The sequence below is a fragment of the Aegilops tauschii genome, chromosome 7 (genome assembly GCF_002575655.3).
Source record: "Aegilops tauschii subsp. strangulata cultivar AL8/78 chromosome 7, Aet v6.0, whole genome shotgun sequence".
NCBI classification, from domain to species: domain Eukaryota; kingdom Viridiplantae; phylum Streptophyta; class Magnoliopsida; order Poales; family Poaceae; genus Aegilops; species Aegilops tauschii.
This window is the reverse complement of record NC_053041.3, coordinates 388,422,554-388,445,372: the sequence shown is the minus strand read 5'-3', so window position 1 is coordinate 388,445,372 and position 22,819 is coordinate 388,422,554. Positions and strand designations below refer to the sequence as shown.

Sequence of the window (22,819 nt, the reverse complement as noted above, 5' to 3'; positions counted from 1 at the left end):
AAGGCAAAACCGGCTGGCCGCTCAAATAAGTAAAATGAAATAGAAAATACATCTGCATTTGATAAGAAATCTGCATTTGATAAAAGTAATCCATATTTGCATTAGCGGCGACGAAATAAGGAATCTGAGAATAAGGGTTTGGATTAGGGGGAGGAGGGGAATTTATTTCTGCCTCCAACTCCATGTAATTCGAACTAACACTTTCTACGCTCATAGCCGGCCCATTTACCGAATTTGGGTATGACGACTCTGGGTCAAATTCCACAAGCATTCCGTCCATTGAACCCGGGAAAACAAAAGGATCCATCGTGACTCCCCATCTTTTTCAGCTCTGCTCCCAAACAAAAGAGAAAGGGAGACTTAGTTTTAGATCGGCGTTGGTTTTTCCAACGAAAAACAAGAACATTCTTTCACGAACTTCCATGACAAAATGCTAGTTGCCTCGTAACGCATACACTGGAGCGTTTGTCCCATCGATGAAGACTACTTACTATACGCGTTTTCGAGTTGCATTTAGTGCTCTTTTTCGTCGCCAGCTAAATCAATCAATTTGACAAGATCTTGCATCAATCACCTCGTCCGCTAGGGAAATGCACTCCTGAATAGACTCGATTCCCCGCCCCGCATCAGTGAAATGTCTAAGACGCAACGGAATAGCAACGTTTCTTTCTATATGATAATATGCACCGAGGGGAGGAGTAGTTTCAAATAGAAGTCAAGTAAACAGATTCAAGTTAGCCCAGTTTGGTTCCTTGGAAAAGCTGTTCAAAGCAAAGGGTTGACGGGTGGTGGAGTCCCATCCCAGGTTTAGTATATAGCCCCTGTTTTCCAATCCGTAAACGGTGGATTGACTTGCTCTTTATCAAATCCACATTAAAAAGGGGTTTTGTCGTTCAATGCTTTGATCCGCGCACCTTATTTCTGATTGAACCACTTCCTCGAAAGGACATCGTATCGGTGCCAGAATATGGGCTAGCGGTACACCAACCTCCCCACCAACTGCTACGCCCCGCGGGGCTTCTTCCTAGCGCTATTGAAATGATATTCCTATTATTGGTCCTAGCAATATCCCTGGACCAGGGCACGGCACCTATCCAACTATGTCTTGTTTCGGTTTCCGGATCCGAATATTTTGTTATACTTATGTATGGATGATTGTACACAACAGGTGTGGAAAGTGCGATAGAGCTCGAAAATGGATGCCCCTATTTCAATTTCATAAGTGCTTGTGCAACGGCTTGAAAGTGACAGACTGAGTCAAGTGACCTGTTTTTGTCACATGATCCAGAATTGCACGAGAACCTACAAGTCCTGTTATCGTTCTTAATTCGATAGCCACGGGACAGCCGTTTTCTCGTCTCTCAGCCTTTCTTATACCTGCACTGACCTCAACGGTATCCAACCTGCAAAAAATATCTATACCCATTAGCTCATCACGCCAACAGTTCTCTTGGGTTGACTGAACCTACCTATCCGAAATCCCTGTTGCCAACTTCTTACTGCACAGAAGCAATGGAACAGTATCGTAAAGTGAAGTGAAGCAAACAAACCACTCCTTTGGAATTGATGGACTTGACACACAGCCGACGACTGAGATGTGCCATTGTCATCGTCAAGATCGTCCATCACGAGTACCTTCTTTTCTACATCCGTCAGTTCAAGTTTTCCCAGCATGTTTTATTACTTGCCTCGATCGATACCATCCACTTATTTCTCTTTCTCACGGGACACATAAAGATACCAGCGCTTGTGCGAACAGTTGATGCTTGTTAAGCCATAGCTATCACTTCTCGCGCCAAAGCGCTCCCACCAACTACAAAATACCTTATAGGAGGGGCCCTTGTCTTCAGCTAAAAAGAAGCAGATATTGCCGTAAGCAGGAGATGGAAAAGCCCACGATCCATAACTTACTCACTCAGATATTTACTAGAGCTTGGCAGTGAATGAAGGCAGTACAGGAGACTCCGAATCCTATTCAGATTGCCAATGATCCAGTCAAGCATGAACTAACCAAGCATATTGGTTTCGATCACGTCTATCCGAAGTCAATAGAGCAATTTAGAGCGTAGCGGTATCTTTTGCTAATGAAATGAGATTGGATATGAATGTGGAATTCATTGAGTGGAGAGATGAACTAATCTATACTCTGCCTGTCTTCCATTTCTCTGAAGATTTCGTTTACAACACAACATCAAACTCCAATTTCATGAATTGATAGGTAAGGATCGCTGTCGAACAGCTCTTCTTCATTTCTTCCGGAATTCTTTCTTCTAAGGTAGTAGGTATCGGGTTTCCCTGTTCATACTCCGAACATGAGTTAATATACTCTTGTAGAGCAGATCACTTAGGGCTTTATACTGGTTCGACGACTGGGTTCTTGTTCCTTTCTCTTCTTTGTCTGTCCACTCCCTTTGTTTTCAACAGTCTTTGGAGCTTCTGGTACCACTGGTGTGATCTCATTCTTGAATGCTAACACCCTGGTGTCTCCTAACGCTACGCTTTCTAAGCAACCTGAGTGTTCTCTGAACTAGGTGAACAATCCAGGGCGATAGCGTGAAAGGGCCTCGTCATTGCTCATCCAGTTTCACTACATTAGCCTCCTCGTGTTCCTAAGGGCTACCACCAACTAATGCTTTTCGACTTCTGGCTAGAGCTACTAACCTACCTCGAACAAGAGCTGCATCCCGGTAGCGCTTTGAATCATCATTTTACTATTCCTAGGTTCGATTCCTGCTGTCTTTACTTTCTGTCTTGCCTCTATGCCTTCCTGGTGGGTGACTGTGACCTGGAGATGGTTCGATGGTTGGTGACTCTAAGCCAGAGTGATGCTTTCTTAGTTTCATAAATGCCTTTCTAAGCCCTTTCCAATCAATGGAGAATGGTTACTAGAGCTAGCGCCTGTCCCACTTTAGAACACTAAGAACGTAATAAGCCTAGCCGGGACAAATGCACTCAGTGTTAGTCCGATCACCTCGGCTAAAATCATCTTCCCTTTATTAATGACCAAGGGTATCCATATCATGATATGTAGATACAAGAGGGCAGAGGCATTGATGCGGGTAGGATGCGTGTCTGCTTTCCTGTTGTTTGAAGGAGTAGATACATTCATTTCCTTTTGCCAGAGTGAGAGTGAGAGTTGTGTGGGATGTTGACAATCACTATCTCGTGAAGTCACGAGCGTAAACCTTACATAGTTCCAGCAAAGCGCAAAGACGATGGTGAAAACCTTTGTTCTTGTCCGGCCGATGTTGTTCAAAGAAAACCTGGACAATGAGGGGCAGGTTATATTCCCTTTCTTCTGATCGATTGAGCTCAAAGGCAAAAGGCACTAAAGATGTTTAAGATGTTTCATCAGAATTGCTATTGACATCGACTCGTCCGAGAGATTAGCAAGCACCTCAGGGTTGTGAGAAATCCATCCCCAAAACCAAGAATTGGATCTATTGTTTTCACTTTCTTTCCCAAACAATGTATCTGTTGATACCTGAATTGCTTATATTGCTCGCCCTAAGATGGAAAATGCGATAGAACCCACTTTACATACCTCCATAGGAGGAGATCCCTTAGAAGAGAGTGGAACAGGCAGTACAGCAATTCACAAGCCATAGAGAACGAAACTCGGAAGAAGATCTAGTTTCAAGTCAGCTAGGAAGACCTCTTTCTTAAATTAAAGGGAAGGGGTCCACATAAGCCCCAATTATTCCCTAGCTTGTTAATCCAACATATCAGTTGGCGTGTCTGAATAAGAAAGAGTTGGGCGATGGTTTTAGAAAACCGGAAACTAGCCATGCCCTAAAGAAAGTGAATTCCAATCTACGTGAATCACGAAAGAAGCAAAGCCGGTCAAAGAATCGATTATATGCCTTCTCTTTCCATAAGACCGATGGCCTTAGTAACGTAACGCACAGAAGGAATAGAAGACAGAGCGAGGGGATATGTCACGAGCAAAAGGGATGAACAACTACCCCTGTATACGTAGCTTTGTGTAACAGGGGGAACGACTGTTGAGTCAAAAAGCTGAGTGAGAAGGAAGCAAAGGATCGGTTGTGGCGGGATACGAAGTGCTCTGCTAAGCCAATACGAATGTTTACATACGAACCCACGCCAATACATACGAGTAGTAGGGGTATTGAAATTCTCATCAATTAAAGGTTAGGGCTCGGTTTCCGGTTGACTTTTCGAATCCTATCCTCTGTTTCTGGTTAAACCAATTAAATAGGAGTATCCACCCAACTTTCATATGTTGTTGTTCCTATACGCTAACGGGTTCATCTTTATAGGCAATGATTTCATTTGTATTCCAATTCGTACGTATACCCCATCGCTTTGTTTACCATCCCTATCGTCTCGAATAAGGTTTCCTAGCCTAGCCCATCTCGGTGTCAGCTACCGAAAGAGAAAATTGGTCTAAGGGCAGCATCTACTCGTTCATCGCTTGCCTCACATCGAAAGAGGCATGGCTTCTCTCTTCACTCACTCCCCTGTTTGCCAGCTTCAATAGCATGGAAGAAGGTGTTCAAAGAACATAGTTTCACATCTACATTTTCTCCATTTGATCTTGATCAATAATTCACTTATAGAAATAGAATAGAATAGAAATATCAAGAGAAACACTCTTCTTTCCGAAGATCCATTTCTAGTGGGACATCGTTCATAGGGAGCGCACATCCAATGCGCCCTCTACTCTTCACTCTTCACTCTTCACTCTTGTGCTCGATATCCTCTTCAACAAGGATTTGCGGCTCCAATCCCTTTATTTTTCCAAAGGTAAAAGATGGAACAGACCGAATCCAAAATGGAGGCGGGTGTCCCTTTCCTAATGCTTTCATAGCTTTTGCTCGTATCATCGGAATCCGAGCTCTATGGGTATTCAACAAGAACCCAGCTGGGATAAAAAAAATGGGTATACTTTATAATGATCATGCCCTTCATTCATCTCTTTTCAAACTAGGAATACATCGTGGAATAGAATTGATCATTTATTTATCATTGTATTATAGAGGCTGTTAGCGGAATTATTGCATTCGAAGTCAAATAACTTGCTATAATGATACTAGTACCTATTGCGGCATAACGCATTTTTGAAGGTTCATCATTGAGCGCGTATTCACTCTGCGGAAGTATATTACAAAAGGGGTACTTATTTCGATATATCGATATAACTCTATCAGCCAAATCATCATGTGGAATGATGTAAACTAGCCTAAAAAAGTGAAAGAAGCCCTCATACCCACTCCTCTTTCCCCACCAAACCAACAAGTAGTAGGTTGGTGGGCCTCGGTATCTCTATTTGCTAAGATGGATACCTACACCACTCAATAGTTCCAAATCTTTTTTTTATCCCATAGGAAAGAAAATGCTTCTAGCAATTTTTGACTTTCTTCCGCTGTCATACGACGATCTTCACAACCTTCCACCGGAGGCTTGTTTCTGTTTTCTTCCTCTTTAGCCATTGCTTCTTTAATCATATCTTTGATATTCTTTAGGGGCAATTTAAACATGTTCGCATCCCGCGGGAAGCGAAAAGCCAGAAATAGAATTTCCTCAGGTTTAAGAACCGAAAGGAGTTTATCCAGATTTGGTACCAAACCCGGGAAAAACCCTAAACGAGCTCTTAAAAAATCGATATAAGCAGGGTCATAGGAATCCTGAGATTCCCCTCCCTCCGCTTTGGAGGAGAAGCTTCTTCTATGGCTATGGCCAAAAGGAGAAATAGTCCTGTTCATTATATTCCTCCTAGAATCCAAGGCATTTCGTCGGAATACATCCTGTCTTTTCACCTTTGTAGTCCTATGCATAGTAAGTACTATAGCCCCAATCATAGCTACTAATAAAATCAGACTAGAAACCAAAAACCAGACGGAATAGTAGGTATAAAGCAAATTGCCCAATGTTTCCAAATTAGTCCAACTTCGTACCTTTCCGGCATAAACCGTATATCTCAGAGAGGTCGTATTTCTGTGGGTTGGTAGTAATGGAATGGTTTCATTATCTAAAATGAAGAACATTTCCCACCAAAAGATCAGTCCAATAATACCACTCACTGGTAAATAGCGCAATACTTCTTCGTGAATCTCCGCTATTTGAATATTGAACATCATAACCACGAATAGGAATGAAACGGCAATAGCTCCTATATGAACTACTGGGGAGATCATAGCGGAGAAGTCGAGACCTAACAAAATAAGTAAACCAGAAGTGTCGCAAAAGACTAGGATGGGAAACAAAACGGAATGTACCGGATTTTTAGCACGTACAACCATCAAACCAGAGACCAAAGCAGGGCTCGACAAAACAGAAAGTATCATGGTACGTCGTCCTCCCTTGAAATGGAACTTGAATGCTGGAGCAAGAAGACGCATTCAAGTCGATCTATTACAACCATCGCGGTTGTTCGTATTTCATTTTCTTCTTCCAAGCCGACGCTCTTCTTATAAAAGAAAGCACTCACTGAATTACTTACTGAATCTCGTCTTTCTCTCGGCGCCGAGAATTTTTGACGTGTCCGGGTCGATCAGAGGTTCGGCTTGCTTCTCCCCCACCCTCGCCTATGAAATGGATAACCCTTGCTGCCATAGCAGCAGGATTTTAAGGGCTTCTGTTGAAGCGGAATAGGAGGAAGCCATGCATTCTTTCAAGAATCTCCAAACCCCCCCCTTTACCTTCTCTTTCTATTCTATAAAAAGGCGAACATCTAATCTAGGCCCGGTCGCCTTTCTATGAAGGTGAGCAGCCCAGCCCCCTTGTTGAAATTTGGATATTAAGGAAGCCGTATTTCGCAATAGCAGCTCCGAGAAGCTGGGCTTAGGGTGCGCCTCCTGCGGTCGTTTCAGTGACTCAATTGGCTGGCTTCCCTCAGCTCAGACTGGTGACGCCACCTCTCCCTGGACCGGAATGATTATCCCCGCTCGATGGGTCTACATTCATCCCTGAATGTCGTCGGGTACTCTTCACTTCCCCGCCATTCTTGTAACCGTCACCTGTAATCCGCGCAGGTGTGTCCGCACCCCCTAGAGTGGACGAGAAAGAAAGGATTTTTTCTCGGAGCAACCCCCCCTGGTTCCATACCCAGGAGTTCACTTTCCCGTATGAGCATTCGGTACATATATAAGTCAGTGGAAGAGTCAAAGGGTCACCACTACTGAGGATCTCCCCCCTTATCTTAGAAGGGTCGTCTGAGGGTTCGCCGCGGTTCATTGCTGTGCTTACACACTAGGCTACCCTTCTCCGAAAGCTCCGCGGGACCACCTATCACTAGTCTTCGGCCGGAGGGGTTTATTGCACAAAAAGGCCGGGACGCGGGCTCCCGCAGAGGAAAGCCCAACAAATGTCAGATGCAAAGCCCTGCACCTCATTAAGATCATATTGGCATACTCTCCTAAAAAAAAGAGCAGACCCCATTGAAGACGGGAGTGAGGCACAACAAGGCCATTTCCGTCCACCTTCTCACGGAGCCGTACGTGGACGTTACCGCTCATACAGCTCCCAGCCAGCAAGCAGTTAGCTTTCCTCTAGAAGTCATGGAAGTGTGGATAAATCGACAGAAGGTTTGTATTTCTTAAAAAATCGCCCTAACCGTCCTAAATATGGACGGAAAACGGTCTCGAGTTTTTCGGGGTCCTCGAGATCGCATTTTAGGTCGAGTAGAGACGCTAGGGAGTCTGTGGGCTTCCCTTGGCATTTCAAGATGGCCTCTATCGTCTTTTCGAGAGCCTCCCATTTGCCTGTCAAGGGGCATTTGACATCCAGAGACAAAAGCAGTCCCACACGAAACTGGGAATTTTCCCCAATGGACGTAACCAGCTCTGCTTTCGCGGTCTCAAAAGGAGAAGCCCCGAACGCTTGCAGTTGCTTTTTTCTCTTTATTCCTTCTAAGCGAGCCTCTAAAGACTCTACTCCTACTTTAAACTTAGAGTCCGATTCTTCCAATTCTTCCAAAGACAAAGTAGAACTTCGTTTTGAGGAGTTTGCCCCCCGTTCGCCGCCGTCCAGCCGGCGGCTACTCTGGGATGGATCGAGGTTTAGGCCAGGGGGCTTGCTCCCTTTCTTCTGGAGCTAAGGAAGGACCTGCGGGTGGCGTTTCCGGTAAAGGGGGAATCTCAAGGAGGGTCTCCAGACCTTCGAAGTGCCCCACCACCTGGGTTGGCGTTGTGTCGACGACCCCCTCTGGCTCCGGGCTAGAGGTAATTTCGATGATCTCCCCGGCCCTTTGTTCCTCGTCACCATCGCAATAACAATAAGGAGACGCGGTGACGTCGTCATCCAGAAGGAAAAAGAAAACCCCAAAGGTACCGAATGGAATTCTACTTGTCGGGCTTGGATTCGTTTCGTTTATCAAAAATCGAAATAATAAATAACAACCCATAAATAAAAGAGAAATTACGATAACAAATCTAAAGTGAAGCCAATCGCTTATAAAAATAAACCAGTCTCCTTTTAAAAGGAACTGGCCAATTCACTTCGAAAAACTACGTTCTAACTTGAGCAGAAAAATTGGTGGCATTTGACATCTAAAGTTTCACCACCCCTACTACTGCCCGATATCCTGCTTTGGTGAGCTTTCCCCAAGGTGACACCGAAGGTCTACCTCCTTTCGTGCGCCCCTCACCTCCTCCATGAGGATGATCCACTGGATTCATTGCAACATCATGAACAATGGGGCATCTGCCTAAGCACCGGCACCCCCACCACGCTTACGGCTCTATACCTACTAGACCTGTATTCGGTAAAGCTTTCTTTCTATATGCTAATTCTCATGCAGTTCATATTGTCGATATGAGTATAATTGCCTCGAGAAATAGATAAGAATTCCTTCCTTTACCGGTAAATGAATAGGAATCAGGTTAATAAAACCGGAACTGTTTCCGCCTTCCTCTCGAACTGAGCTATTTCTCTTAAATATACAGTTTCACATCATTACAGGAAATCCTATACCTGTGTATTACCACCCGGTATGGAGCCATCGTCGTCTTCGGCGTAGCGTGAAGACCTTCCCACGGTCTTCGAGTCGTTCTTGACTGGCTAGCAAGCACCAGTGGAATTTAACCGCCTTGTGGTCGGGACACCGCCTTCTTCTCTAGAATCACGCAAGTGGTACCGCTCCCCACGGTAAGGAGAAAGACCTTAAGGCATAAACGTAGAGCCTGAGTCCACAAGATAGTATTTTCTCGGTGACGATAGTGGCCATTTTCCGGTTCAGTGGTTGTATCCAGAAAGATTCTAGAGTCATTTGCCGTACCCTCCCAACCAACCATCACATATGTGAAACTCATGTGAAAATAAAAAGCACACAAACTCTTCTGTGTTGGCGAAACTCGTTTTCCACGATAACGTATTTGGTTTGCTGTTGGAACTCGGGCAGAAATGTGTGTCCCGGCTCCAACGCTATTCTAGAAATGCAAAAAATAGAATAATAGATGAATTAGAAAACTCAACTGTTCTTTGTGATTCGGTACCGCTTGAACTAACTGGCCCAATTCTTGGTAGGTACTTATTAGGGGGAGGGCCAACCACCGAATGAACAACGATCTCCCGGTCCCACTTGATTCCTGGGGAATTTAGGGAACCCTGCGGACTTGACTCTTTTAAGAGGAAGAAATTCGAAGTGAAATATCTAGAATATGCTTTACACTCCATTTTCACACAGGTATGCCCCCCTACCTTTCTGTAGATTGATGCACTAATAAGACTCCAAATCCTTGGTTTGAGCATCCCTTTCTTTTGTAACCTCTCTTAGGAACTTCAAACGGAACAAGGCTAGGATCCTAATCTCTATTCCTTCCTCCTTGGCGTCAGATAACTCCAATAAAGCATGACTGAAGTAGATATAAAACGTGTCGAAGAGCAATAGACTCTTTTTTTTATAGAGCTTATCATTGTCATTGATTGACCAGCATGACTTATGGATTGCATTTTATACTGTGCTATTTGAATAGCGAGATTCTTGAAAGGCGGAGGAAATAGACTTTCTTGCTCCTGCATCATTCTTGCTAAGGGCATCTAAGGAACTAATCAAAGGTTACGAAAGAGAAGGCTTGAAAAGGAGCTTACTTTTCCCGCTAATGCTACTTCCGCTATCTCGTAAGGAGGATACGACTCATAAACCTCCCTTGGTATTTGGGTAGGGAGAAAGATAATTAATTAGACTGAGTGAGGAATGTATACAACTACTGCTCAAAAGGCAATAAGAAGCACGCACTCCTACTAGACATGGAAGGAGTAAACCTAAAATATGCTTTCTTCCCTTATGTTGAATCGACTTCCTTGTCTCTTTCTAGAAAGTCAGCAGCTGGCCCAAGGTGACCTACTGGGAAACTCAATTGGATTTTAGGTGATTAACTACCGAAGCGAAGAAAAGGCTGGATCAAGAAAAGGGGGGTACTACGAGCCCTCTGCCCCACGCATCTAACCAGCTCGCGTGGTTCACCGGTTCCACCGACGTCACCCTTAGATAGAGTTATTCAGTCGATACAGAGATGCGCTTAAAGTGGGGGGTGTGCTGTCCCTATTGGGCTGGGCCCTTCCCCATAAGGCCCCACCGTCGGGGCATAAGCGCCCTCTTGCTACCCATATGCAAGGCGCCGTCTTAGCCTTGCCTTCCCAGGATCGCTCCCACACCTGTCACGTTCGTGATCGGCCTCCTCAACTGTGTATCGATCGAAAGGCAGGGCGGCAGAGCCCCCAACCGACGGGAGTAGTTACGTCCAGTATGTCCCCCCTCGATTCCCGACATGCTATGATACCCCAGGGTGGGTAGGAGCGGGTCGAGTCCGTATCACCGCGGAACAACTGCAGCGTCCGGATCTGATCTATCTACTCGGCAATTCATCCGGTGACTTCACGGTCGCCAAAGAAGCCCCAAGAAGCATCAAACATTTCCGATGAGATCCATGGAGCTATTCTGAGATAGCAAGCACTAGCTCCCAGTGCGACTTCATAAAAAGCAATCAAAGATAAGATCGAAGAAAATGAAATGCACGTGGTGGTCATTATAGCGGTTCCTTCAGATCCTAGAAAACGTCCGAAAAAACCGGCTACGGAACTACCGAGCAAAGGAAAAAAGACAATAAGTAGATACATAAGATCGAGTCTCTTAAAAAAAATCAGACAATGTTCAAGCGGCCTGTCATTGAGACAAAAACGTGTTAAGCATATAAGCACTTTCGACTTGATTTGCAGTGGTCAGTTACGCAAGACGGGAAGAGAGTTTCCTTCTTCAGAGTCCTTTTATCCCAATATTAAGGATAATGTGTGGGCCTTTACTGAAAGAAGATGGTTGATCCCCTTGCCGACTCATTCCATCCTCCCCCCGGTGGGTCGTCCTCTTATTCACTCTCGCGAGCAAAGAAGAAGAGAGACAGCATTCAAGCCAGCAATGGACTGAGGTATGAGACGATAAAGGTAAAGAGAAGGGGCCGTCGTTGGTGCATAACAGATCTTTCCTATCTACGATCTTTCTCGGTGCATAAGCGAGGCTTCGCGGTCGAAGTACCACATAAGCAATAAAGCCAATAGACCTTGAATAGCCTGTACGAAATAACTTGTGAAGAGGATTTACTAGAGTCTAAAAATCTTGTACGCAAGTTGGCACAGCGCTTTCAATCAATCTCGCTCATCTGGTCTGCCCGGTCAAATCAGCGATCATGCCCCCCTTATTCTAGCGGAGGAACAGCTTCATCAGATTCATTCCCTTGCTAATCCGCCTTCAAGCCTTGTTCCTTCTTCCGCTTCATCTATCGTAAAATTCTATATGCCACAAATAGAAGTAGAAAGAAATCCTAGTAGTCATTGAGATTGAATCCAGAGGAAGAAGCAGCTCCCCGAAGGAATCCTTCTAACTACCACCTACCTACCTCCCGCTTTTGTTCGGACAAGGCGAGTTTCCTAAGATTCATCCACCGCGGATACACTAAGCGTTCTTCCCGTTGGTAAATCTGATTCTTGCAAATCAACATCAGACTTAGAAGCTTCATGGGGTCTGGTCTCGCCATTTGGCAATTTAAGCCAAACAAAATACAGTACAGAGGTTATAACCAATACACAAGCAGGCGTGAACCAGTCAGAAATTAGAATGGAGAAGTAGACACAGAAGAGGAGGTGTTGGGACAGTATCAATAGCCGCCTTTTCACTTATTGCTAGGAGTGATTGTGAGAGAATACATAACATAGGTGAAAGCCAAAAGGCATATATGACCCGCTCAGCCCAATGGAAGTGATTTGAAACTGACGTTTCTTTAGAATTCGATTAAGAATAAGAACATAGACCGGCTTCTAGAAAAAGAGACGTGCCCTCTTCTCTATCTGTAGATTCAGCAGCAACATGCTGGTTCCTTTTGTCATAATACCTAACGGCTGTGGGCAGAATGAATGAAAAAGCAGATGAAAGACACTATACATACCAATAGAATGAGAAATATAGAATAAAGCTAGGTGACGTCACGGCATTTGAGAACCAATTGCTTCTTTTTCTTTTCACCAACCTTCATGTACAATCTTATTTCGTATTGGAGTACAGCCTATCGTAGGCCCAGCAAAGGCAAGACGGAAAGCAAGCATTAAGTGAAGAAGCAAGGTCCAAACAAAGTAGTGAAAGATTGACATTGAAAAGCTTCTCCATGTCTATATCTGTCCGATGGACCAAGTTCAAAGGAAACGGCTTCTCTACTGCATCAAAAAACCAATCCAAGCCTGAAAAGGAGAGTTGCGGTTAACGATTCCTATAAATTGAGAAAGAAGCATGTTATTCATGCCCAAGGATAACGTAGATGGAACCAGTTCTCTAACCTTCTTTTTGTAGCAGATACTGCATAAAGTTTACCTGCCTTGTAAGGCTTTTGTAGGATTAATCAAATTTTCTTTTTATCGTTCTATCTCAGAGTATCCATTCATTCGATCTTGCTATCCGCTCTCAATTGAATCCCTTCTCTGTTGTCGACAGGTGTGTCCGCATCAGGACCAGAATCACGGTCTAGTACCTCCGTACTCGAATACCTCCTACTTTATTAATTAGGAAGTGAAGTAGGGAAGTGTTTCCTATTCAAAGTACAGTGCCTTTGGTACATTGGTGCATTGGGGATTTCCAGGTAGCAAGTCGGTTGAGTGAGGGCTCCATCCATAACAGATATAGCTAGCGCACAGGATCTCCCTTCTGCGAACAAAAGGACAAAAGAGCCGGGTCGGGCGTTGATTCGCCGTTGCTATCAGTCGGTCTACTCGTGCCTGCTGCTTACTTTCTTGATCGTTTATTATTCTCGAATAGAAGATGATAAGATGCATACCCCCTCCTCATTAACTATGTTACTTATTTCCTCACAGCCTCTTGATGCAAAAAACCTATTCTTTCAAGGAAAAGACCTTTATAATTCAGTGTAGTTTTTCACTGACTATTCTAGTGTAGTTTGACTCAAGTATACGTTTTCTGAAGTCTCAGATTGCATGCATTTCTTAAACAGTATTGCACACTACTAACTAAAAAACTAGTACTTTACTGACAGGAAGTTAATAAGTATATAATATGCAAACAATCCCTCGCTTGGTAGTTTCCTTTCTTTCCTACCACGCAATCAATCTCTTGCTTACTTAAAACTCTAGTTTTGTCGGACAACCTTGCTTCTTTCTTATAGCAAAGTGCTGAATCCATAAGCTTTCGTCGGAGCCTGCCACCAATCAGTCTAAATTAGTTACTTAATTCCTTAACTACCTAGCTTGCAGAGAATAAAGTAGGCTTTGGCTGAGATACGTAAAGGAGGAATAGTCAACTATACTCCGAATGTGCTTTGAGCAGACAGATATGTAGGTTGCTAGGAAGGAGGTAAGCGCTTGTCTTTCTGATGTCAAGAAGTAAGAAGAGGTAAAACTCCTAAAAAACAACTTGATCTATGTTGAAAGTTTATGTCAGCAAGCAAAGAGATTGCCTAGGGCGAAAGAAAATAAAAAAGATAATAAGAAAATAAGTGTTTCAAGCCTAAGCAAAAGATAGAATGTTGTATTGCCATAACCTATGTACTTAAGCGAACTAGCGAAGAAAGGCGAAGAATGGCTTTGTTCAAGCCCAAGTCAAAATCTATCTCTGATAAAGCATTCAATCTTTCATCTTTATATTCATTATCTGCAAGTTTCGAGTCCTTCTTTGACTTTCTCCTTCCGGCACTTTTTAGTCATAGTAAAGATGTGCTGTAAGGATCAAGAGTGTACCTTATTTGTTTTAAATTCTGCTTTGCTTTCATCAGCCTTATTATGGGTTTGCCTGAGGGCTGCCTTATATTCAATATACTCCCCTCCCTTTAATATTATTCTATTTAATGCAAGAGTAAGGATAGACGTCTTATTCTTCAGTGTTGAGATAGAATGACTGTAGACCCTCTTCTCTCTTTTAGTTAGCCTTACTTATTCCAATTCCTAATCTATACCATAAAGCAAAGCCCTTTTTGCGCAAGGTTCTCTCCTACGTATACAATTCTCACTGATGGGAGTAATATGCCAGTAACTATAGAAGACTTTATTATTATTCTAAATAGGCGGCAATAGGTCCATCGAGATAAAGTATGACTAATAAGTAGTAATATAGCTAGTTGCTATACATAGACTTGAAGTCAGGGCTTACTCATCCTAATCTTCTCTTTACTACTTAGTTAAGTTTAGTTAAGTTATAGGATCAGAACGAGATTTTCTTTGATTGCCGTTATAGGAAGTGAGCAAGCAAGCTAGACACGAAAACTCAGGATAGACGCGCTGCTCTTCTAGCTTTGGTTGGAAATAGAAAAGCAAGTTATAGGGCCCATGCTGCATTCCCTCAAATAGCAGTCTTTTTTTATGTCTAAAGAAAAGTTGCCTATTAATAAGCAGTCTTCCCTCTTTCATAAGGCTCTAACTTGCGTAAGGAATCAAGGAGCTACAGGAGTATACCGCCGAGTACTTACTATCTTGGATAGCTTTTTGCCTTGCAAAGAGCATAGATTCAACTTCAATATATGTAGCTAACTCTCTATTGCTTTATTGCAATCCGCTCCGCGCCACTTACTTGGGACTATATAGTTCTGTCTTTAGACTTATACTCTTCCTTCTCTCGTTTACTCAGACAGATGAGACTTTCCTTCTGCTTGGCCGCCTACTGTTCTAGCTCTCCGATGTTCCTTGCCCGTAAACTACTACTGCACTTCACTTTCCTGTCTAAATGTAACCTACCTATGTCTACCACTTCCCTGGTCTCCTTCTTTTGTTTCTGGTACTCTTTTATTGCCGTTTGAAACTGCTAATTCCACCATTCGTCCCGTCATCCCTTAGTGTGTCGTTAATGTGTATATATGAAGCTTTTTCATAAAGACGCCTTGATTCCTGCTCCTATCCTATCAATGATTCGAGGCAATTAACTGGTCCCGCAAACCATCGCACGGCAAAAACCGAAGTGAATGGAAATTAATAGTCCACACAATTAACTGAACCATAGTAAGTCCCTGGACTACCTATCTTGATGCTTTGAATCTGTATTCAGAGCTTTTTTCCAACTACCGGGACTACTAATTTCAAGTACAAAGCTCTCCTATGAATATGCTACTGCTCTTACTTTCTACCGGAATCCGAGCATTGAAGCAAGCTCTTTATCGCGCCATAACCGAGTCTCTCCTTGCAGCTCTGACCAATCCACCCGTCATTGCAAATAACTGCTCCTTACTCTTTGATTGTATGTCCATTTTTGCTTGATGTCTGGCTCACCGGATCTGGTACATGAAAAAGCCATTCCTTTTCGCTTTCCTTCAACCACTCAGTATACTTTTTTACTGGAAGAGTCAAGCGAAAGCAATTAGTTTAGAAGGAAGAGGAAGACCTAGGGGGCTTACGTCCTCATTTCACTCTTTTTGCTCCTGCGAGACACGACTCAACTACTTTTTACAATTGACAGGGTAGCCCGGAGGTCAGATGAAGGGTCTTCCCCATAAAGATAGATTAGTACTTGGAAGGTTCAGATGAAGGAAGGGCTGAAACAAGGCAAAAACTATTCAATGGGGTAAATAAATATGAGCAATCCGTGAGAATAGCAAACCCCTATCTCTTAAAAAGAAGAAGATAGATAGGTCCACGAGTTGAGACAGAGAAGTTCTAACTAATCAAGTAGGAGTTTACCCACGAGAGTCAGAGGCTGCATCATCAAAGGGGTATAGAAATAATTCAGAAGCACTATGGCCTGAAGCGAAGGGCAGGAACGAACGGAATCAATGTGTTCCAATTTATCCGGAGTAAGGACAGCAGCTGAGAAGGGACAAAAAAATAGCGTAGACAAAAGGTAGGACCAGATCATACGAAGAGCTCTTCGCCCTATTGATTAGGAATCTCGATCAGAAACCACCAGGCCATGTCTCCCGATAAAAGATGATCCCCACAATGGATGTCAGGCCTTGGCTTTATAAAATCTGATTGGATCCGCACTAGAGGATAAGAATACAGATAGGCTGACTAAGAAGATCTTCAAATTGTCTTACCTGAAAAGATGAGTTATTCAAAGGAATACCTGAAGAATAGAATAGAATAGAATAAACACATGGCACAGCTGGGTGCTAGAATAGTAGTTGATAGAAGTTCTAGTCACTTACAAAAAAATAACCACTGCTTAACTTAATTAGATCGTAGAAGATAAGCAAGCGGGTTCGGACAGTTAGTCCTATTTGAAGGCAAGAAGTTCAGGTAGTAAGGGCTAGGTTTATATAGGGGCTCTATTTTTGATAAACATATGGTCTTGCTCATTTCTCATCAAGGAATGGAGATTGGGTTGGTGTTTGGAAGGGGGATTCAGTAAACTGACCTTGGCCAGCAAGCAGAAAAAGGACTGACGTCTTGGGGCGCGCTAGCGCGCGTACTCTTCTTCTGCGAGACTCCATCCAAATCCACCACTTACTTGTTGGTTGGTGTTCCATTCTGTTATCTTAGACTATGCTGCCTTCTTCAATTCCATTCTTCGTCTCCCTAGTCGAAGTCTTCTTGCTGGCCCAACCCAACATGCATTTTAGAGTGCCGTGCCAGGGCGATAGGCGCTCCGCCAGTCACGCATGATCGCCAGAGCCTTTCTTGGCTATGTAAATATAGGGCCGGAATAAGTGCAAGATTCTCAACAAAATGGATTAAGGTGGGCTTCGGATTTTTCATAATTTTTTTCTATCTTTTCATCAAGTTCTTGTTTGATCTGCCGCTATTATCACAATATCCCTCCTTTTAGGGTTAATGCTATCAATGGTGAATCGATCATTCGCTATCCTTTTTTTTAGAAGAGCTTTTTTGAATGGAAGAAAAGTAATGAAACCCGCGATGGCTACTGAATAACCTCCTTTGATTTTTTTTTATAATAAACCCTTTGACCTTTTTCTTCGTTCGCCAAATCTTCTTCAGTTCTATCCAAGCTCGGTTTTGTCTGAATCTTTGTGGAAGAAGAAGCGGTTCGCCAGCCGCTACATCCAGGGATCCCACAAAATCATTAAACCTGGCGGCTGCTCGCTCTTTGATCAGTGATTCACCGGCCACTAGATCGATGAAGAATCTCTCAAAAATCCGCTTTTTGATCAGTGATTCACCAGCCACTACATTCTTGGATCCCACCTTATTCTCAAACCTGGTGGCTCGCTTGATTGGCAGTCCTGTAAGCTCATCTTGCATACAAATTTTGGGGGTACCAGGGCCTGCATCCACCAAGAACATTTCTTCCCTTAAGCGTAAGCATAAAACTGAAGATTGTGAGGCGTTTCCACTACATAATAAGAAACTAGAATTAGATCTTGGAAATGATCGACTCCAATAGATGCTCATCATAAGCTTTTTTTTCCTCCTATTCCTATTGATCAGAAGTATCCAGCAGCGCCACGCCAGAGTGACTTCCGAAGCGCTATGGACGGGACGAAATCCGGCAGCCAGTTGCTGGCTCTGAATAACCAGCCCAGCAAGAAGCTAAATTCTTCCATAACATAACATAACGGGGCGGGGTTGCGCGCGAGCCGAGTGACGTAGGTGCACAAGAGTACTTCGCGCCACAACCATCTCTTTTTTATAGGTTCTACGGACCGATGCCTCCTGCTTCATCTGGTAAAAAAGAGTCATAGATATGCCTGTAATTAGAAGGAAGAACCGCCATAAAAATCTTCCTCGTGTATCGTCTGTAGCGGAACTATGAACGGGAGCTAGCAATCCGGACCGTATTGAAAAGGTTCCTAAGACACAGCATGGAAGAGTCAAAATATTCAGAAGCGAGGTCCAAGAATGAAGAAGGGGTAGAATTACTGAATGAATACGAGCTGTGGCTAATACCCGAGGCATAAAAGACGCATTTTCTACGGGATCCCGAAACCACCAGCCACCCCGACCTAATTCATGATGAGCCCACCAACTTCCTGGCGAGATGCCTACGGTTAAAAACAACCGACATGTCAAGATCCAAATTCGAATTGGTTCCTGGTCCTGGTCAGAGACCACCGTGTTCGCGCCGGCGGTCCAACAAAGAGGCGAAGTAGTGGTGTCTTTCTTTCCATTACGAACGACACGCTTCGCCTGCTCCCTCCCCGTGTCCATTAGCGCTCCTGTCCAGAGCGAAGAGAAGGCGAAAAAGCGCCGCCGAAGCAGCATGAGCAGGCTTCTATTGCTATGCAACAATAGAGCAGGCGCGCCGCCCACAAAATGTTTGAATGATAGGGTAAAGAGCGAGCTTCTTATATGGGATCCGACGCATCCAGCAGAGCGAAGCAGCGTTCCATTCTTTTCGGCGGCATCCTTCCGCATTGGCGGCGAGTGGAGTGCCACAATCCCATTCATCATTTTGATCTACATAACCCAAAGCCCATAGCACTGGCGACATCTCCGGCATAAATGCAAGGAGGATGTATAGCTGATATAGGATCTTGTGGAACTGGATTTGATTCTGCAAGCGGTTCGGTACGAACGAAGAAATTTCGAACAAAAGGATCGGAACTCGCTGATAGGAAAGGAGAGAAAAACAAAGCAATGCCAAGAGCTCCGTCAATCTGCTGTTCATCGATAGACGAAGCTCTCTCTTTTTCATCTCGTGCCAGATGTAACAAAAGATTAGTCCTTTTTCCTTCTCGCGAACCACGGGAGCGCCCAGCGCCCAGAAGAGCAAAGCTCATTTTCAAAACAGGGTCAAGCGGCGCATTAAAAAGGGCTGGCCCGTTAAAAGGACGCTTACTTTGCGAACGAAGTTCAGAATCAACAAGGGTTCTCCGAACGAAGGGAGTGTACAACTGGGGCGCAGCCCAACTTTTTTGTTAGAGAGATAGAATGGAGTTCTTCACGAAGTTCGAGACAAAGGAAAAAATCAAAGTTTCTCTATAGCCTCTTCGTTTTGAGACATTATGGCTTTGGGGTCGACCCCGGTAACAAAAAAGGAATCCATAAAAACTTGGGATCCAACACCATGATAAAATACTACCCTCATGATTAGACCATGTCCCTGAGATTTGATAAAAAAAGGTGCATTAGCGGTTAATACGTTGTAATTAGATAAGTTATTTGGAATATGACGGAACGAAAGACCAAGGAAAGGAAGAAGAATGCACCAAAATGCAAGTGCTGCACCAAACGCTGGTGGTTGTTTCTTGTTGTAAGTGAATGCAACGAAAAGACCCGGAAATAACGAATAATGAGAAAATTCATTTATAGACATTTCGTGCTCATTTCCAAATTTATGCTTAGTTATTCCCATCATCCGGTAACCACAGGATGATCCCAATCTCCTTTTAGTAATAGATCTTTTTGATATGTCTCAGTCTCAGCGGCAAGGAAGAGAAAATGCATCAAGTCGTTTATCAAGAAAGTGGACGAGCATGGCGGTCCCTATATCTCTGAGGGGTGTACCACTTTTTTTTTCAAGTCAGCTTAAGAGGTTCAAAAGAGAAAGTCACTCTCCTTATTCTTGGCTAGTGGAATGGAAGCAAGACTCTTTCCTATCCACTTTGCCGAGGGGAGAGAACTAAAAGATAACTAAAGCTAGACAGAAAGGTGCAAAAGTCCACAGTTTCTTAAGGATCCTGTAAGCAAGTAGGTTAAGATTGTCATTTAGCTTCAATTTCTTCAGTCTCACAAGCGGGTCCGCATGCAACAAAAGAAATTGTATTTTCCTACTACTCCGACCTTGCCCTGAAAGGATAAGGAAATTGGATAAGAGCGAGAGCTAGACTGACTGTTGGTCCAATGCTAGTGGAGGATTCAGACTGAGGACCCCCTGTGGCGGCTACTCATAAGAAGATGAAGGATTGAAAGAGGACTGATCACCCCTCTGATTTGTGATCTTTTAATAGAAAGAAAAATCCTTCTCTCAGACTTAAAGGTAAATGAAAGTGGGATTTTTTTTCTCTCCTCTAAGCTAGCAGCAAGTCAAGTAATCTGAGAATGCTGCCCCCAATCCGTAGCTGAGGACGAACTCAACTCATAAGCTTTTTTTGAACCAAGCACCTGTTGTAGAAATGAAAAACCACCCACTAGCAGAGGCTGGAACAACCCATAGAAGTGTAGGGGCTGCTTCAACCAGGCGTACCCGTATCCATTGATTTACCTCCTCTAGAGAGTATTGAACTTTGTGACAAATAGGTTCTAGTTACACTCCTTAACTCCCTATTCGCGAGATATAAAAGCTAGCTAGTAAGAAGACTTTCCCTTCTTTTCTGGGAGGGTGAGAACTTGAAAGACTGGCAGAGAAAAGGAAGAAAAGCGGCTAATGCTATCTAAACGATTATTTCAAAGTTTACCAAGTTCAATCGTTCACGAGACAGGGGACTCTTTTAAATAAGACAGTGTATGGCTGCGAATAAGTCTATTCGGCAAGTCATAGAGAAGGACTGGATATAAGCTATTCCCCGGTTCTTCATTGGATCCTTTTAGTTTAATATTACTTTTTGGAAGCAATCTCATAATAATATGTATTAGGGACAGCATTTAGGATAGCAAAAGCATTTTTGGAGCAAGAGGGATTACCTTCCAGATTCTTTTGTGATACCCTCTGTGTCGCCTTCTCCTGGATGGTCAGCCCAGTGTCCTGAATCCTTGAGCTCTTCCTCATGGCTTTGACTGGTGACTTACATTTCATCTTATTTGCTGCTCTCTTGGTCCTTGGATATGATGTCTTCTGCCACTCTCCTTGGTGGCTATTCTCCACCATCTCAGTCCCCTCTGAGGTCAGCTGAATCTGATCAGTGGCTGTCTCTGCCTAATCCACCAAGTGTGTACAAGACAAGATCTTTGTCTGTCACAGGTCTCCTGCTGCTGCAAGTTGATCAGACTGGAATTTGATCCTGCGCAGATAATCTTGAGCAGTCTGGGATCCTTTCTTGATCGTTTGGATCTGAATACGCAGCTCATTTATTTTAGCATTTGTCATACAGCCAAGACTTCCGGTTTTTTTTTCAGGTTTTCTCCCTTTTCTACGAAGGTTTGCTGCTCCGCCTGCACCAGTGAATTATTCTATTCTTCTCCTTTGGTTCAGTCTGTGGGGAAATCAGAATTCACCATTGAATCCTGTGGATCAGCTCCCTTACATAATAATATTTAACTGTATCAGCTACGAGGGGAAAATCTGAAAGACAGAGGATAGAGAGTGAGAGAAAGAGTGTGAGACTTGCGCCGCTCTCCATTTCGAGGGGATTTTGACGATTCTGGGGTGATTGAACTATTTCTTTACCTGTTCAATTTCTAACGAATCAAGATATCCTCTTGTTCCGGTATAAATAGTAGCTATCTGCTCTTCCACTGGGAGAGGATTTGCCTGGGATTGTTTAAGCAATTCCCTTAATCGTCGACCCCTTGCCAATTGATTCTGACTTGTTTTATCGAGAGCAGAGGCGAATTGTGCAAAGGCTTGTCACTCTGCGAATTGAGCTAGTTCCAATTTGGATTTGCCAGCTACTTGTTTCATGGCTTTAATTTGAGCCGCGGATCCTACTCTGGAAACAGAAATACCCACATTAATAGCGGGTCGAATTCCGGCATTGAATAGATCCGCAGATAAGAATATTTGTCCATCTGTAATGGAGATTACATTAGTAGGAATATAGGCGGAAACGTCTCCAGATTGAGTCTCAACTATTGGTAAAGCGGTCATACTTCCTTCGCCTAAAAGAGAATTTAATTTAGCGGCTCTTTCTAAAAGGCGTGAATGCAAATAAAAAACATCCCCTGGATAAGCCTCACGGCCGGGAGGTCTTCTTAATAGAAGGGACATTTGGCGATAAGCTTGTGCCTGTTTGGAGAGATCATCATAAATTATTAAAGTATGCCGTTCGCGGTACATAAAATACTCAGCCAGGGCTGCTCCCGTATAAGGAGCGAGGTATTGTAATGTAGCAGGTGAATCCGCCATTTCAGCTACTACAATAGTGTATTCCATGGCCCCCTCCTCATGGAAAGTAGTTACTACTTGAGCTACGGAGGATGCTCTTTGACCGATAGCTACATAAACACATATTACACCTTGCCCTTTTTTCTTGAGAATTGTATCTGTGGCTACTGCTGTTTTGCCAGTCTGTCTGTCCCCAATAATGAACTCTCGCTGACCGCGCCCTATAGGGATCATCGAATCGATAGCAATAAGCCCTGTTTGAAGAGGTTCGTATACGGAACGCCTGGAAATTCTACTTGGAGCAGGAGATTCAATTAAGCGAGATTCGGAAGCTACAATTTCGCCTCTCCCATCAATAGGTTTAGCCAGAGCATTTATAACACGACCCAAGTTATATACGCTCACGGGTATCTGAGCAATTCTTCCTGTTGCTTTTACAAAACTTCCCTCTTGATGCTAAACCATAGCTCTAACTGAGTCAAATTCCACAATTTCTAA

At 43.6% G+C, this 22,819-nt stretch overlaps 2 protein-coding genes across 2 annotated transcripts; one reads left to right on the top strand and one right to left on the bottom strand.

Annotated features, from left to right (window-relative positions):
• Nucleotides 1-5,206: 5,206 nt before the first annotated feature.
• Nucleotides 5,207-7,350, bottom strand: LOC141026607 (NADH-ubiquinone oxidoreductase chain 6-like). Its single transcript, XM_073503415.1, has one exon. It carries the CDS (start codon nucleotides 6,360-6,362, stop codon nucleotides 5,316-5,318), a length of 1,047 nt encoding a protein of 348 aa, XP_073359516.1. The 5' UTR covers nucleotides 6,363-7,350; the 3' UTR covers nucleotides 5,207-5,315.
• Nucleotides 7,351-16,687: 9,337 nt separating this feature from the next.
• LOC141026606 (uncharacterized) lies at nucleotides 16,688-19,281 on the top strand. Its single transcript, XM_073503414.1, has one exon. The coding sequence runs from the start codon at nucleotides 18,841-18,843 to the stop codon at nucleotides 19,258-19,260; it is 420 nt and encodes a 139-aa protein (XP_073359515.1). The 5' UTR covers nucleotides 16,688-18,840; the 3' UTR covers nucleotides 19,261-19,281.
• The last annotated feature ends 3,538 nt before the right edge of the window (nucleotides 19,282-22,819 follow it).

Bases quoted from the DNA above. Each gene is read 5' to 3' on its own strand.
- LOC141026607 (XM_073503415.1), bottom strand. From the start codon at position 6,362: ATGCGTCTTCTTGCTCCAGCATTCAAGTTCCATTTCAAGGGAGGACGA.
- LOC141026606 (XM_073503414.1), top strand. From the start codon at position 18,841: ATGCAAGGAGGATGTATAGCTGATATAGGATCTTGTGGAACTGGATTT.